The following is a 17,893-nucleotide window of genomic DNA, read 5'->3' on the forward strand; positions in this document are numbered from 1 at the left end:
GCCCACACCTGCAGTACCCCTCAGCTCTAAGAAGCTAGCACTATTACGACTCATAAGAAAAGTGCCTTTTACCCAAAGTCATCAGAATGGATGGTTCTTTTTAACAGCTTATTAAGATATAATTCACAACAGATAATCCATCTGTTTTAAGTGTACAATTCAGTGGGTTTGAGTGTATTCACAGAATCATGCAACTATCATCACAACAATTTAGAGCATTTTTTTGCCACACCACAAAGAAACACTGCACCCCTTCAAAACAACCCTTAACCACCACCCCCACCCACTCCCCAGTCCAGCTCCAGCCTTAAGCAACCACTTACCTACTTTGTGTCTCTATAGATTGGCCTCTTCTGGATATTTCATGTAAATGGAATCATACAATAGGTGATCCTTTGTGACTGGCTTATTGAATTTAGCGTAATGCTTTCCAGATGCACTGTGTTGCAGCAAGTATCAGTACTTCATTTATTTTTATTGCCAAAAAATATTCCATTTTATGGATATACTGCATTTCATTTATCCATTCATCAGTTTATGGATGTCCGGTTTGTTTCCACACTTTGGCTATTATGAATAATGCTGCTAAGAACATTTATATACAAGTTTTTGTGTGCACACATGTGTTTATTTCTTTTAGATATACACCTAGGAGTGAAATTGCTGGGTCATATGCTAACCCTGATGTTAACCATCTAAGACGCTTCCCTGCTCTTTTCCATAGCTGCCATACTACTTTGCATTCCCACCAGCAGTTAATAAGGGCTCCAGTTTCTCCACATCCTCACAAACCCTAGTTCTTATCTATCCTTTTGATGATGGTCTTCCTTGGGGGTGTGAAGTGGCACCTCACTGTGGTTTTGATTGACATTTCCCTGAAGGTAGAAGGAATGGTTCTTGAAAGAAAAATGTCAAAATGACAAAGACAAAAATTTGGAGAAAGGAGAGAGAGAGAGAAGAGGATATCCGGGATGGAAACGTAAAAGTCAAAGTTGCTTAGAGAACTGGCCAAGACATGGGACACGGTGGGCAGGACAGTGCTCCCTAAAACCTGTTTTTCTGGATTATGGCTCTGATGCAAGCTCCCATGGTGGTGAAGTTGCAGTCCTTCATGAAAAGGTAGGGATGTATTTGTGTTGTAGCTCATTCTTACATGATTAGTTTATATGAAAAAAAAGTGGCTTAAAGCAGTTTAAAGCTGCCTTTTAAGTTTTTCAGAGTAGTTTGGGTATGCTTAGTCTTCCTACCTGCTCCCTTCCCAGTGCTCCATGCTGTGGTCATCCCTGCCCCTTTGTCATTGATTTTGCATTTTTCCTTCACTTAGAATGACTTCTCCTCTTTTCTCTATCCATTCAAATCTCAGCCTTAATATTGGGTGATGTCTGGCCCACCTGCTTATGTAGACTCTTCTGACCTCTTGGACAACATTGACAAGTTGCCTTTTAGATCTTATATAGCATTTTGGTGGATTACACTGCTCAGCTTTGTTCTTAGTGAAAAAATTGTCTTGCATGGTTCATATTACTTTATATGTGCTTTCAAGTATCCCTGTGTGTTCCTTAAGGGGAAGGCATGGGTTTATACTACCTAATACTGCCTATAAAACCAGAAGCATAATAGGTGCTTAGTGCATCTCCTTTTTGTTAAATTAAATCAACATGTTATTTTTTGTTTCATCTAAACACTTCATATAATTTCTTAAATGCAGACAGGTTCTCACTGGCCTTGGGGAAAAGTACCCATCTTATAAATTCATTAATACAAAACAAGGGGAAGAGTTTATATTTTCAGATAAAAAAATAAGTTTATTTCCAGGTCAGATCACATTTACAATTATAACATTTCTTTAGGGAATTGATCATTTAGGAAGGATCTGGGGAGTGCCATCTATGCTTATTATATTTAGGGGACTTGTTCTATATAAGAAATTATTTTTGAAATGTCTGTATGTTGTCAAAGTCAGATGGGCAATACTGCAGTAAGGTGGCATTTCCCTCCACGTTTAAAAACTCTGGGGGTAGGGGGTAGGGCACTTAAGTTGGCAGATTCTGTTGAGTTGTCCTCAAGGTTAGTCTTTTGGAACACTGTATTGCACTCCTGTCCTTGAGCACTCCATCCGAAATTAGAGATGGGCAAAGTCAAGCAAACAAGGCAAAGGTTAACACGGGCAGGCTAACAGGAAACAGATGGGAATTGTCAGCCTGAAAGTGAGGTCCCACTAGAGGCCTTCCCTTCAGAGACCACGACTACTTGAACTGGAAATCTGACCAGGAAGGGACTCCCCAAGCGACCTTGCCTCAGAGCACCTCAGTGGAAAGGATGACAGAGTTCAGAGAGAGGTGATGGGTGACAGAAGAGCAAAGAAAGCACAATTATCTATGGGTTGCCTTAAAATGGCAGATCTCTAATGTAGTAAATAAAGCAAATGTGAATAATTTCATAAACCTATATAGATAGGCCTACAACTGGAAATGTGTCCTGAAAAGGACTATTTCAACCGTTCAATAGAAATACATCCACACCGGCCAAATCCAGATTTTAAAACTCTCCTGAGGATTCGGGAACAGATGATGAGTAACTGGAATGTAGTATAAAATAATGATCTAGACTTTGTTATAAAACAATAAAATTTATTCTACATAGTAAGCCAAGTATGTGTTATAGATTTACCTGATTCTGATGAAGCACTGGGGCCACAAATTATTACCGCTCACTTTTTAGGGTTAACTTCTCAGCAGCCGCTCAGACCGCCACTGGAGGTGGTCACTTTGGAAACACTACAGAGTGGAACCCAGAGTACATGGGATTGCAATGTGGTGAGCAGGAGGGACACTATTGGACACGTAGTATGTTTTAGGCATTTTGCTGGACACATTATTCATTCACATTCACTCTTTTCAATGACCCGGTGCCTTTTCTTTTAATTCTTAGTTTAAGTATGAGGAAATTGAGATTCAGCAAAGTTAAGGAACTTGACCTATTCATACATGATGTAAATGGTAGAAATAGGGAATCTGGGTCCTTTTAATTCCATACCACTTGTCTTTTTTTCTTACACTTTATTATAGTTCAGATACATTATTAGGGTGCCACATTCTTCCCAAGTGATCAAATGCCTTTTGCTTTTGTTTAGGAAAAGTAAACCAAAAAAAGATCCAAACAATCCAAAATATCAGGAAGTTACCTTTTTCAAATAAATTCAAGCCTTTATACTGCCTTTATTTCCATAATTTTCTGTTTTTAGTAATCATCATCTTATTTCATTGTTCAGCTTTAAACAATACAAAGATAACAAATCTAATGATTATATTCAGTCAAATTCAACTACTCCTACTTTAAAAGGTGTATTACTGTGTCATAAAAAATAGATGTGTATTATATATCCTGTCTAATATTATCTGTACATAATTGCCTTCAATATATAATTCTGTTACTTTGTTAAATAACCATGCCAGTATCTTCTCGAACCAGTCTAGTTTTAAACATACTATTTATGACTGAATTTACCAGAGATCGGAATTTGCCAGCCAACATTGAATTAGAAAATGCCTCCATTCAAAATTTCCTACAAATGCTCTTTAGAAATGTATTTTAAATTTCATTCTAGTGAAACCAACTTAGAATGAATCTTAATGGGCTAGAACAAAATAGATTTGAGGTTGATTTTTCCCATAAAATATGCAAAGCCCTATTTTTAAATCGATCTTTTCTCTGTGATATTGCTCCTTTTCTCTGTTTAACAGTGAATTTGTCTAAAACATTTCTTTTTCAGATTTTCTTAAATTACAGTAGAATTAATGCCTTAGAATTGCCAAGGTAGGTGGAAAGTACAGAGAAAGTCTAGATTCTAGACCATGTTAACTTCAAGCCAGCATTTTGCCTGCAGCTGTTCCAGGAATTATGTGCAAGTTTTACTATGTTTAAAACTGTTTTCAGGCTCAATTCTTCAGAATATTATCATTTGTTAAGCAATATAACCATGCACAACTGTAACAAGCCAGAACACTGTTGGGTCCCCCCACCCCCTTACTTCACACATCCACTAGGCAGACTGTTTACACCAGACAGTATCTATGCAAGATGTCCCTCTACATCTTTCTCTTTTGCTTGCTTCTTGTTAGTTACAAAGATACATACTGTGCCAGGCACTAAGCTGGTTTCAACAGCTATTTATTTAGATTGTGTGAACTGGAGCTGAACTTGAACCCAATTAATAGCAACTGAACTTGAACAAACTGATATGAAATCATTACAGGCTCAGTTCCCTGGTCCATTATCCCTGAAGAGATCATCCGACAGCACTCCAGGTGCCTTTTCTATGCCAAATCTTGGTGCAGTGCCCAATCAGAAAGTGTCGGGGGGATTAGAAGTTCGGTTGCATTGGAGTTAGCTCATTACCACATTTGTGATCGCTTTCACAGAGAGGAGAGGTGGTGATCCCAGTGGGCGGGATTGCAGAGAAGGCTTTGTTTTCAGCACCATCTGGCACATGGTTGGCACTCATTAACACAGCACAATGTCGATTAAAATAATAATTGTACACGGCAGCAATGCTGCTTAGATGGGTCCCTACCTTTGGCCTTCCAGCTAAGGATATGGAAGAAAGGGGAAGCTGAGGGGGTGCCTCTGATAGCTATGGTCACTGGGTTTGCATCTATCTTGGTGCCTACACCTTCCCCAAATCATATACTTTTTTTTTTTTTTAATTTTCATGTTTGTTTTTAGCAGCAGTATTTCCTTTTCCTTTTTCTTTTTCTTTCTCTTTTCTATTTTCTTTTCTTTCTCTTTTCCCTTTTCTTTCTCTCTTTTCTTTTTCTTTTTCTTTGCAATTAGAATGAGTCTGACCCTCTTCCCAGACCCTAACTGGATGCCCTATAGCTATCCTATAGCCAGGAAACATTTGCTTAAAGGACATTCCATTCAGTGATATTTCTTCTGCAACTTGAATTTCAGTGTAATTGACAGTTTTAGGTTTTCTTCCTTTAAAGGATACATTCATTCATGGACTCAACCATTCAGGTGCTTAGTAAGACTGCACTATCCTTCCTTAAGAAAACGAATGCAGCTTTACATTAGCATGTCCAGGACCTTGGTCTGGCAGAATCTGCTTTGGTTTGTTCGCAGGAGTCTCCTTAGAAGGCTGTGCTGTGGATGCAGACAGGGGGACAGTCTTTTAAAGACAACTGGTTGGGTTGGAATCCTACTCTTACCATGTCCTTGGTGTGTGGCCAGGAACAAATCACCTAACTTTCTTTTGGTCTCTGTTTCCTTAGCTGTGCAATGGACTTTAATAGTCATCCTCAAGCTCTGGAATTGCTATGAAGATTCATAAACCCACAGAGCATTTAGAATCATACCTGATGCTTGGTGAGATATTGAGGAGGATAGCTATGACCACATGTGCATCACTATAATTTTCTGCAAAAGTTCCCTTTTCCCTAAGAATGTGCCTCATGTGTACTTAAATTTCCCCCCAAACGATAGAACTTGCTAGCTGTGGTAATGGAGGTTGTGACTACATGGACATTGGTCCAGATACGTTAATCAGCTCTTTCTGATAAGACACTATGATTTAAGTCATTGTCTTGCTAGACTAAGGTGAGAAGAAACCATTTGATATGGGTAGGTTTCTTATAGATGCATGAGACACTTATGCCATGATAGTTACTGAAGTCTATCACTTGTTTCCAGAGCAGATTATGTATATGTTAGACTACAGAAATTAGTTGTGTATTTCAGTGCTGTAGGTGGTGATCATGTGGTTTTCGCTGGTTGTGGAACCATGGACAGCATGTCCCCCGGCAACCTAACGATTTGTGCCCTATGATGCTGAGTGTAACCGGGGTCTTTAATTCTGCCATTTGGTATGTGCCCCAAAGCCTTCAAGAAATGGGCTTCCTGCAGGACTGTTTCAATATCATTTATTCCACCAAGAGAAGATGACAGACATTTTAGATGCTGGAGAAAGATTAAATGCATTTGGTTTAACTAGCAGCACTAAAATGGGCTGCATCTTTGTATTGTTGCTGTTTATCTTCTTTCCCACAGTGGAATTTTGAGCTTCCCCAGGCTGTGATTTGGGTATTAATGCCGAGTTTAGGTCGGGCAAGAGTGTGTTCAGTCTGTGACACTTAGATAGCAAAGGCAAACTGCTCACGGCTATTAGGCAGGAGTTTCTGTATGCCAGCGATTGCATGCTTGTGACTCATAATCAGAGTGATCCACAGCAACGGATAGATGGGCTTGCTGTGGCTGTTGTCTTTGGTCTGCTGTTTTTGCCAAAAATGTCAGCATTTCTCCCCCATACACGCCTGTATGACACATGCACAGTCTCCTTTAGTTGTGCTAACTAACTTGCCGCTAACATTACCGAAAACTTTCAGTATCGTGGAGGAGTTGCCTGGAACCTACCGTTCCCGTGAAGAATAAGTTGGAATAAATAAATGACTTTTTCCTGAACTGATACTTTGGGAGTGTTGTCGGAATTTGTGCCACGGTGTTCTCTCAGGCAGCCCGGTTTCCAGATTCTCTGCCTTGGTTTAACATGGCCCATGCTCGAGAATCAGCAATGACATGTCATGCTTCTGGTTTTTCTATTTCCATGAAGCTGGATCAGTGGTCTGGGTTCCTCTGAAGCAGACACGTAAAAAGCCAGGAGCCTCTCTGGGTTTAATACCAGCCTATCTCTGAGGTTTAAGGGTGATTGCTACTCTGCGTCCCTCACTCCCCACCCCCACCCAGTTCCCTGACCCGTGGGCACACATACACTCTGCATCTGATCTTCTAAGTTGAATCAGCAGCCTGTATTGCTGACTTGTCACTTAATTCTGTGTATCCTGGCTCAGACCCACCTGTATCCCTGTATGATTGCTCAACCTACACCTGTCCTGACTCTCTCAATTCCTTCTTTAATTTAACAGACATTTATACAGTGCCACAGGGTGCCACGGTCTTGACATACAGCAGTAAAAAGATAAATAGGATCTCTGCTCTGAAGAAGCTTCCTTTCTGGCTGAGTCTGAAGTTATTCAGTAAACAGATGCACAGAGTATTTCTGATGGTAACCTTGCAATGGAGACAACTAAACAGGGTAAAGGAATAGAAAGTGACTGTGAGAGAACTGCTTCCAGAGGCGATGGAAGGGCGGAAGAGCATTCCAAATAGAAGGATCAGCCAGTGCAAAGGCTTCTACGTGGGGACCTTGGACATACCGGAGGTGGGTGGATGAGTAGGTGACTGCCCACCCACGGTGGCATCGAGTCTCCTGCGAAGCCCTCTGCACCACTTATAACTACAGTTCTCCCTCTCCCTTCTACAGCACTTTGTAGTGACCGCTAGGCTATCTTTGGTGACATCGTCTGACGTGTTACCCTGTATAAGTCAGTCTCTTCGGAACCCTTTGCGGTCAAGGACTATGTCATATTCATCTTTGTTTCTCCAGGATTTAGCACTGTTCCTAAAATGAGCAAGTTCCCAGTAAATGTTTAAGCAAAATAAATGTTAAACAGGACATAAAGCTCCAAAAGCAGAAGGGCTCTGGAAGTAGACAGCAGGCTCATTCCTGGGCTACAAGTGTTTCTTTGAGGAGTTTGTAATCCCTCAGAAACTTCTCAAGCCAGTATGGGGTTCAAACCTGCCTTGGAGCATCCTCCAAGGCAAATTTAGAGCTCTTTTTCTTTCCTTTGAACACTTTAGATCATGACTCAAAGCCAGAAAGATGCATTTTACATGGCAAGCTGGCACACACGTAAGTATTAACTGTGCTATAAAACAAAGTATATCATTACTATGTGTAACACAGACTGATATTTTCTGTACCAGTTTCTATACCGTCCATGGTACAGAATGCTGATCATGACCCCTTTCGTGGATTTCAAGACTCCTAAGTGGTTTGCAACCCACAGAGTGAGAAAATCCTGCTTTCAAGGATCAAGAGATTCTTCGGAGGTAAACTTCAGAGAAAGCAGCGTGAACTCTACCTGCAGAGCCACGGACCCCTGAGCACACTCCAGCCATTGGTTGAATATTTGCACAAAACTGGCCGAGGCCATGTGGCAACCAGGTGAAGTGAGCCATCCCTGACCAACACTTAGGTTGGGTCCGAGGGGCACCTTTGTAAGTCAGAATTCCGTTGTTTGAGCGCTGAAAAGTTGTTGCAAGTAGGTTTCCTAGTCATTCCGTCCACCATATCTATACATAGTATTATGAATGTTTTAGGTAAACGTGTTGTTTCTAAAATGAGACCGTGGGCCCACTGAGATATAAGGAACTTACCATTTCCTCTGCCAGTGTGTTTATATAAATATTGCTGTCGTTAAGCGTGTTCAAATAGCAGAACTATTTCAGTCTTTTTATCTCTTTAAAACTAATTTAAATCTGAGCATTAAAAGACTGTTTGATACCATATGTTTGTTTTAGATAGGAAATGAAATCTATTCTAAACAGAAGGGTTTATGAAATCTGTATTCTAAACATAAGGGCTTATGAAATGAGTATATAGGAGCAGCAGTTGGGGTAGATTGTTTCTTGTGGCCACGGAGTCCTCCTGTCTAGTGTGCCTGACCCTTTTGTCATGTGATTTTGCTGTTCCTGAACCTCCAGAGGGAAAGTCTAACTTCATCACTGCTCCCTCCCCTGAATGTGTTCTCAGATGCTTTGTTAAGAATCCAACATTTGCTGGATAGAAAGTCATTTTATTGTGGCATGTAAGTCTACTTGGAAATTGCTGATTTTTCTCCTTGAAGACCCTTTAGAATCTACTTTCAAAAATGACCAGGGACTATGAACAAAGAGTCTCACAAGCCTTTCGTAAAAATATCGGATAGGCTTCAAGAACATAACCAAAGACCATCACAAACTGGAAAGATACCCATCACACATCCCAAGTAGCTGTGTACATGGAAGGAAAAAATTAAGTGTTTTAGCGATGTCCCTGGCATACCTATGTGTGCACCCTATTGCATTTTGAGGCCCAAATATTTCCTCTGTGGAAGCAACTTGGTGCATGCACGCATGTCTGTGTTTTTTCCAATCTAGATGGATACTATAGTAGGAGATAACCTAGACAAGCAATGTACAAAGACGCTTCTGATAGCATCCCAACTTCCATGGATAGCTTATAAGGGCAATTACTCCTTTTCTGTGTCAGCCTTTTTTGAAAACAGCACTGTGTATTGGTTTGGTTGCCCTGAGAAGACCTGAAGATGAGATTATGATCCTTCACCTCAAATTAAAGAAGGCTTAAAAAAAAAAAAAGGCTTGTCTCAGGAACCATTTGACAAGTTCAAATATTAGCTGATTCAGATACCAGCCTCTTTTTTTTTTTTTAAGATTTTATTTATTTATTTGAGAGAGAGAGAATGAGAGAGAGCACATGAGAGGGAGGAGGGTCAGAGGCAGAAGCAGGCTCCCTGCCGAGCAGGGAGCCCGATGCGGGACTCGATCCAGGGACTCCAGGATCATGATCTGAGCCGAAGGCAGTCGCTTAACCGACTGAGCCACCCAGGCGCCCCTTGATACCAGCCTCTTAACAGCATCTGCAACTTAATGCTTTTCATAGGTGGTATGTCTATGTTGTTAAATTATGTTATCAAATTCCCTCTAATCTTTGTAGATTATGCTTTAATTTGCTATTCTGTCAATTTTATCAGAATTGTCTATTTCATGCTATTTGACTATAGGAAATACTAACCTAGTAAAATGCAGCACTTACCAGTAAGATGGGCTTGTGATAAAAGCCACATGAAACAGGTATCACCTTCAAGTTAATAAACATCTCATGTTCTGGTATAATTTGGTTTATTCCCAGGACCTGTGGGAAAAATAGTGATATAAACTTACTTTTTCTGCCCCTTAAAGTAGTCATGGATTTCCAATCTTTGGCTTATTTTATTTAAATTGATTGGAACAATTTATCTGACTCTCAGATATCTATATGTAGAAATTATTGTAAATTCAAACCAAACTCAGGGTGACTCAATCAGTTAAGCGTCTGCCTTCAGTTCAGGTCATGATCCCAGGGTCCTGGGATCGAGCCCCGCATCAGGCTCCCTGCTTAGCAGGGAAACAGAACCTGCTTCTCCGTCTCCTGCTCCCCCTGCTTGTGCTCTCTCTCTGACAAATAAATAAATAAAATCTTTAAAAAAAATTCAGACCAAACTCTATATTCCTCATACTTAGCATGAGCAGGCTCTCTGTCCAAATCTTTCCTTTGAAAGTTAAAGCTTTAATGCTGGTAGCAAGAGCAGTTTGCCTCTTCTGAAGAATCATAGAAACACAATCTAGTTTTTACCTGTGGCCTTTGGATTTTGATGCACATCGAATTTGATGCTAGGAGTTACACAGAAAAGTCAATAAGGATCCATGGATCATTGCCTTGCTATGCCATCGGGTGAATTAGTCTGCCGGTGTAATGTGCTCCAGCTTGGGTAATGGACCTATTTAGTAGCAAGACAACAGCCATATGAAACACCTGGGTGGGCTCCCAAGGTACTTTCAAGCAGATTAGATTTCAGTTATCTAATGTGAGGTCATGAAGGCTTGGACAGCTGGGGCCAGTTCCACATCATGGGTAGACTCTGACACCTGCCTACTGGATGTATAAGGTAAAAGGTACTTGGGGTCAAAGCTGACCCCTGGGCTCCAGGAGTAGATATGGGTCAGCACATGAGGTCTCAAGCAGCAGTTACAAATGTCGGAAAAGTCTCCATGCAGGACAGGATAGAGTCACATTTTCCTTTGGCACTTTCATTAGACGTGTTCCTTGCCAGGGAAGCCTGGTTGCTGTGTTGCTAGATTGAACTTCAATTGATTTATTCTTGTTTAGAATTTTAAGTGCTGTTAAACAGAAACTACGCCTTCTCTATCAGAAGTCAGGGCCCGAGAGGCATTGAGTTCCTTTAGCTGCCTCACAAAAGGCAGCATTTGGGGCACACAGGCACTGGCATAAGACCATCTTTTTGAGTGTTCCTAGGAGATCACGGTGGCTCCATAATGCACCACTTCTTCCAGTCCGGCCAGGGACTTTGAATGATCCAAAAAAATGTAATGATCAAAGGTTTCAAATGCCGCTGATAAGTCATATAGATCTGTGCCCAGGATGCCTTAAATTGACTTGTGGATGTTTCTCATCCATCAGGAAGGACTTGGTGATTTGAATTTAGTACTTTGATGTTGCCAGTAATTGTTTGCAACTGCAGCTGAATGGCCTGAAGGCATTGCTGATTTCTCCCTTTCTCATCTTGCAAAGAGCTAGTGAAGTAGTCTTTCAGAGGCGGTTCTCAACTCAATGGGAACTGTGGCCTAAAATTTAGGACAAAAGAAAGGTTCCACAAACACTTGGAATAGACCAACATCATTGCCGTAATGAATCATTCCCAATGTGTTCCATGCTGAATCAAACCATCCTCCCAAGTCCAAAGCCACTCCACTGGACACATACTAAGATTCACTTTCTGGTTTTTATAAGGGAATTACTAAAGAAACCATTGGGATAGCTCCACTTATTCTTTTAGTAAACATTTTTCATATATCAATCTGCAAATATCTTTCCAAAATGTATTTAAACCAGTTTCTCAATACTTGGAAACAATGCTTTGGATTGTCCCTTTTTGGAGACCTCACTGCTGTTTGGATTAAATTAAAACTCCCCCATTTTAACACCACCTTCTAGTGATGTTCTTCTAAACCAGCTTCCTTTGTCTCCTCAACCACTTGCTCCTACAGTCACATGGTTCATGCCTATTTTCTGGCTGAGCAGATCTTACCAGTATCCATGCATGGATGTCCATCTTTAGTTTCTCAAATCATGTGTCCACCTGCCTATTATAAATATTATATATATCTTAATCATTATTTTATACCAATTTATCAATTTGTAGATCTTTGTAAATCTTTTGCATTTCAAAATCCTGTTTAAAAAATCCTCCAGGGGCGACTGGGTGGCTCAGTTGGTTGAACCTCTGACTCTTGGTTTCAGCTCAGGTCATGACCTCGGGGTTTTGAGATCGAGCCCCACGTTATCCGGCTACATGCTCAGCAGGGAGTCAGCTTGAGATTCTCTCTCTCCCTCTGCCCCTCCCCACTCACATTCTCTTTCTCTCTCTCTCTCTCTCAAATAAATGAACCTTAAAATATATAATATCAATAAGAGCTCCTCCAAAGGCTCTTTTCAAGTAAACTCAACTGTTATCCTTCTAGTTATTCCACAGGTTGTCATAAATCTTCTGAATATTGACTAACATCATAAATATCTAGGAGGTAAGATGGTAAACTATGGAAAACTGAAAGATCAACCGACCAGGCACTGGACTCCTTCATAAACCACAGTAAATGACAAGACTGTAGTCAATATCTCAGAGCCTCTACTGTGGTTGTTGAACGCTGGTGTTGATGTCACTTTTATGCTCATTTATCATTAAGTTGCAAGGGTGATAACATATGCTGCATTAGTGTGACTAGTGTTTGTTTTAAAATAAATGTTGATGATGAAGCAAAAAGCGTTAGGTAGTGGGAAACAAACCTGACAGTAGCAATTTATTTACATATTAGGGGCATAGACCCCGCTCACACATACACACACAAAATTCTCTTATCTGGGGCACTTCAGATTCCAAAGATTTCTGAATTTAGAGGTTGATCTTTGTTCCTCTAGCACTGCTTAGTTCAATTCAGCATGCGTTTGTTAATTACCCACTCTGCCAGGGGTCCTAAGTGATTGACTAAGGTGAGGTGCTTGCTATTAAGGAGCTTACGGTGTAATGTTCCCCCACCTTACTCCCTCCCTGTCAACTTCCTCATAGTCTTGCTTAAGCACTTGCTCTATCCTTATCTTAAATGTACATACTTATTTGTGTACTGGTTTAGTGTCGCCCATCTTCCTCCAGTTGTCTACAAGCTCGACAAGATGAAGACCTTTGTGTGTTGTGTGCTGATGAAATCCAGAGTGCCTCGAAGACTGCCCAGTTTATTTTGGGCATTCAGTAAATGTTAAATTAGTAAATTAAGGGGATACAACCAAAATACAACTACAACTAGACACCTAAGACAACGTGGGATATGACATACCCTAAAAAGGTACAGGGCAGCTCTACATTTTGTAGGATTCTCAGTGTACCACATCTGGGGAGATTGCTATTTAAGAAAAGGAACAGGGGTGGCCAGGTGGCTCAGTCGGTTGAGCATCTGACTCTTGATTTCAGCTCAGGTCATGATCTCAGGGTTGTGAGATCGAGCCCCACGCTGGGCTCTGTGTTAGGAGTGGAGCCTGCTTGGGTTTCTCTCTCTCCCTCTCCCTCTGCCCCTCCCCACCCCCCTCTCTCCCTCTCTAAAAAAAAGGGGGGGCATAAATTTTAAGTTAAAAACATAAAAGATGCTTATTTAGAATGATTGAAAACCACAACAATTTATAAATCAATATATTGGAGATGTCAGAAAATACGAAAAAATATTTAATGATCTACTAATTGAGTACATATTAAAATGCCTGAAAATAACTCTTACAATTTTTGACTGCATGTTCTTCAATTACCTCTTCATATGTAACATTTTTCATACATTGAATGAACGAGTGATTCAGTCTTTGCTATCGCATGGTTATTCGAAATGCTGTTTAAGTAATATTTGGGATGTATAAACATGGGGCTTTGCACATACATTCTTGTAATCTGTGAAGCCACTACAGGTTTGCATCTCACTAGCATGGGAATTTTAATTCTATGCTGCATTTTCCATATAGGAGAGAACTTCCTATTTGTCAAGGTATCAGTGAGAACTGAATTATTCAAATACTGAATTATATGCAATATTATACATTGGGTGAATGGAAGAATTTTCTGTAGACTAGCTTCTGGCTTTGTGCATTTCCTATCTTGCTTATCTTTCAGTACCCACACCTTTCTATATGGGTACAAAAAGAACACATTTATTTCCGTATGTCAGCTGACCCTCTACCTTTGTGTCATGATGCTTGGTGAACCAACACAGTGAGTAACAGGATTCTACCTATATTCCTCACCAAGGAATAACTATACACTATACACACCTCCCTGCTAATAACTAGACACAGTGTTGTCTGTGAACTATACAAATATAATCTATTGTATTCAAATGAGATACACACCCAACTGATTTTCCCTTTAACTGGATCCCAGAAATGTCCTTGGCCACTCTAGGTTCACCAGGAGGAGTCTTTAGAGTTGAAAGAGATAGAATTAACCTATTGCAATTAAACTATTATACTCATGTAAAGTTTACAAAATCATACAATCATGCGATTGTGTTACTTAGGTTCCTCCTGGGAGCTTGTGCTGGGCCCTGAAGTTACGCTTCATTAGCTCTGCAGCAAATCTGTATCTGGTATTCCAAAGAAGTAGAGGTTATTTATGACTTAAAGACTGGACTGGATTACAACTGATTGTATTAGAGAACAATAATTTAGAGGTTAGAACTAGCATGAACACTGAGTCTGCAGGGCATTTTTAGGCAATGGCAGATGGTCCTGTTTGGCATGAACCACGTGGCAAAGAATGCGATACAAGATGTAATCAGAGAGGTAGGTTGGGGGAAACCAATGAGGTCCTTGAATACCTTGAACAAGAAATTGGAGGTTGATGTGCATAGGTCAGATTCCTTCCTTCCACCTCTATGATTTGGGAGCTTTTATTTGGCTTTGCTAATTAGGGTATCTTTAGTTGTGTTTGCTAATGCTTTGTTCCTTTTTTAGTGCATACCTTTCAAAAATCTGGACCTTTGCTTGTATTGAGATTCCTCTGTAGCTTGTCATTGTTTTGTTTTTTTAATATTTTGGATTTTACTCTAACTAAAATGACCACGTCTGTATTTACTCCATCAGCATTACTGAAACACAGTGAATTTTGTCCCTTTTTTACTTGCCACTGTTTTTAATATAACACTTGGGACCTAGTGCATATCTAATACATAGCGTTAACTGACTTTAAATAACATGAGTACATCAATATTGTGAAGTAGTTTAAACAATATAAAAAATTCTAGATTTGTGTATATCAACTGGCTAAAATGTGAAAAATTCAATATAAGAAAAAGCATGTATCCTCAGAAATACAGCAATAATATACTGTGAGTTGAAGGCATAACCATTTTCAGAAAAAAGTATAATTTCCACTAAAGGTCAGTTTAAAACCCCCTCACTTGTTTTTATAGTAGCGGCACTCCAATTTGAGCAGCTTTCCAAGTAGTGAAACGTCTTTTATCATGTATGTGCCCATTCATATCTGTTGTGTAGCTGGTAACTATTCTGTGAATTACTTGCATTTGTCCTTTCGTGTTTTGAACAGACATGGTTTTTGCAGCCCACAATGAAAGAAAAAGTGATACTGTTCATCAACTTGAACTTCTTTGCTCCTTTTATGGCAATACTGGGAGTTACTTTCCTAAAGGAGTGATATTTAAGACTAAAGTATTTGGACAGCTACAATTCTGCTAAAATTTGAGTTGGTTTCTCTAATGTGGTTTTTCCATCATTGTGTCTGAAAGCATGTCACAGCTGCCCCATTCATCACAGGCCAGGCGCCAAAGTTGGTCAAGCACTCCTGTAGTGAAAGCGGTCTTTTCTTGGTCCTTTGCCATAAATTCTGCCACTATTGATATCATTACAAGGTTTTTTTTTTTAAATGGCTCTCCAGATTTCAGTGCAATGCAGTTTGTTAGGTTTCAGTTGAAAAGCCTTCTCTAGCACCCATAAAATCCTTACAAAAAGGAAAATGTAGTTGTCTCCTTTACCAGTGAGGTACTACTTTCACTCATCTTTTTTTATTGAGGTATTGACAGGATCAATAGGAAGAAAATACTGATAAGACATTTAAGCCATCTGCAAGAGAGATCATGCACTCTGGGAGAGGTGCTGGTGTGCCTTGGCCAGTGGGTCAAGCATCTTGCCAGACATGCCCATGTGACTGTAGCTTAATGTTTGCCTTTTAGCTACTCATCCCCACCACCCTTGTCTTTTATCTGTAACTCTCTATCCAGATCTTTCTGCTGTCCTCCTCAGATGAAAAGAAGGGCCCCTGCATTGAAGAGCTGTCATTTCCCTTTTTCTCACACACCTACTCACAGAGAGAATGTAACCCCACAACAGAAAAGTGTCAAGGGAATAACTGGAGTAGAAATCAAGTCCAAGAGACTTAGAAACTTAATTTCTCTGGACTTCAATTTCCTAATTGGCTATATAAATCACAGAACTCTCTCTTTGTAGATCTGGAATGGGACTTTGGTGTGGTTTATCCAACATGCTTGCTTAGCTGATGAGGAGAGAGGTGAGACTCTGAGGTAGAGCAGCTTCCTGGAAGTTATGCGATGTTAGCGCCACCTCTAGAAGGCAGATCTTCTGACCCCCAGTCTCGCTTCACCATATCTCGGGAGGACATATCCATATTTTAATGTCAAAATGATTCAATTAATGTCAAATTTATTCAATGAGTGTTGAAGTACAGGATAATTGAAAGGCATTCCTCTATGTGCTGACTAGTACAAACTCTATTAAGGAAATGTACTATGGGAAACCAAGATGCAGCTCATGCCTATTGTTAATATTAATATACTATTAATATTGATTACCTGGAAAAATGTGTCTTTTCCTATTTATCACTTTTTAAGTTTATAAGATTTTTAACCATTTGCAATTCATTTTTATCCTCAAAGTGAAATATTTACCAATTTAGGTGTATTTTGATAGATTTCTCCCCTTTCATATTTATCATGTTATCCTCAGTGTCAGTAGCATTGACAAGAGAGCGTGTTTTCTTTCTTTAAACTATCTGTTTTGGTGATTTGATAATTCAGTAGCATAGAAGTAATCCCTTAGTGCAAAGGAAAATTGAAACCCTAAAAGACCAGGTTTTATCCCCTCTCTGTACATAAACAGTTTATCTTGGAAACTCCAGTCCCTTTCTCCGTCTCCCACCCTACCTTCCCTCTAGGTTTGCTTCTGTGGCTTTGTTAACCACTTGCCATTCTAGATACCCTTTCTTTCTGAAGATTCCGTAAGAAAGTAAAATTCTGTTTTTCTCATTGTTTTACATGTGATGTCATTGATACACTTGTACTGATTCCTTTTTTTCTTTTATTTACCTCATCTTTATCTCTCCTCACTCATTCTGGAAGCCAATATGATTTCTAATACGAACTTCATACTCATCTTTATGAATTCCCAACTGAACATCTAGTGTCTTATTTCTCACACATCTCAAGACATCTTGGATTAAAATCAAATCCTTCTAACCCTCAATAGGCTGAAGCCAAGATTCATGGGTTTGTTTTTTCTGAAACAAATCATAGCAATTGCTGAAATTCTCCTATTGCTCTCTCTTCCCTAAGCAAGAAGTATAAGAAAGGTTTTAGATTTCTCTTTTATGCTTCTCATCTGCTTTGTATGTGTAGTCATTGCTAAATTCTCCCATGTCTTCTTCTAGTTAACCATTCCATTTCTGCCTGTGACTGCTGAGTTTCTATCCATTTCCCTCACATTGCCCTTCAGGCCTCTCTGGGCTTGAGTCCACCAACTTCTTAGAGAATGCCTTGTCGGCGTGTGAACTGGGATGCCCTTGAGCTCTTCAGGTTTCAGTTGCCTTAGAATGAATAGCACCAATATTGATGACAAACTAGCCTTTTGGCTTTGCTCAGGAGAATCATGAACCATTTTTAGATGAATCTCTACTCTTACCAATTTAGAACATGTACCTTTGTGATGTTTGGTATGGGATTGATGTTTTTTATCTTCTCTGCCCACTGAGGCATCATGTGGATGATTCCTCTGGGCTTTGGTTTCAATCTCTATAACTGCCTATCTTTCTAAAATGTCTTTTAAAATCTTGGGGCACCTGGTGGCTCAGTTGGTTAAGCATCTGCCCTCAGCTCA

General features: G+C 39.9%; 1 protein-coding gene across 4 annotated transcripts in view; it reads left to right on the forward strand.

Moving 5' to 3' along the window:
• Positions 1–17,893, forward strand: part of PARD3B (par-3 family cell polarity regulator beta) — a 1,000,807-nt gene that overhangs the window by 452,547 nt on the left and 530,367 nt on the right. The window contains exon 1 of one of the 4 annotated variants that reach the window (XM_064586960.1): positions 7,254–8,062. The exons of the other annotated variants lie outside the window; for them this stretch is intronic. Coding sequence (XP_064443030.1) covers positions 8,050–8,062 — 13 coding nt within the window. The 5' untranslated portion in view covers positions 7,254–8,049. Of the gene's footprint in view, positions 1–7,253; positions 8,063–17,893 lie in introns of those variants that run through there. 4 annotated transcript variants of the gene reach the window in all.

Source organism: Mirounga angustirostris, unplaced genomic scaffold (genome assembly GCF_029215605.1).
Source record: "Mirounga angustirostris isolate CCGP_5_RB_7025 unplaced genomic scaffold, mMirAng1.0.hap1 SCAF_3, whole genome shotgun sequence".
Taxonomy (NCBI): domain Eukaryota; kingdom Metazoa; phylum Chordata; class Mammalia; order Carnivora; family Phocidae; genus Mirounga; species Mirounga angustirostris.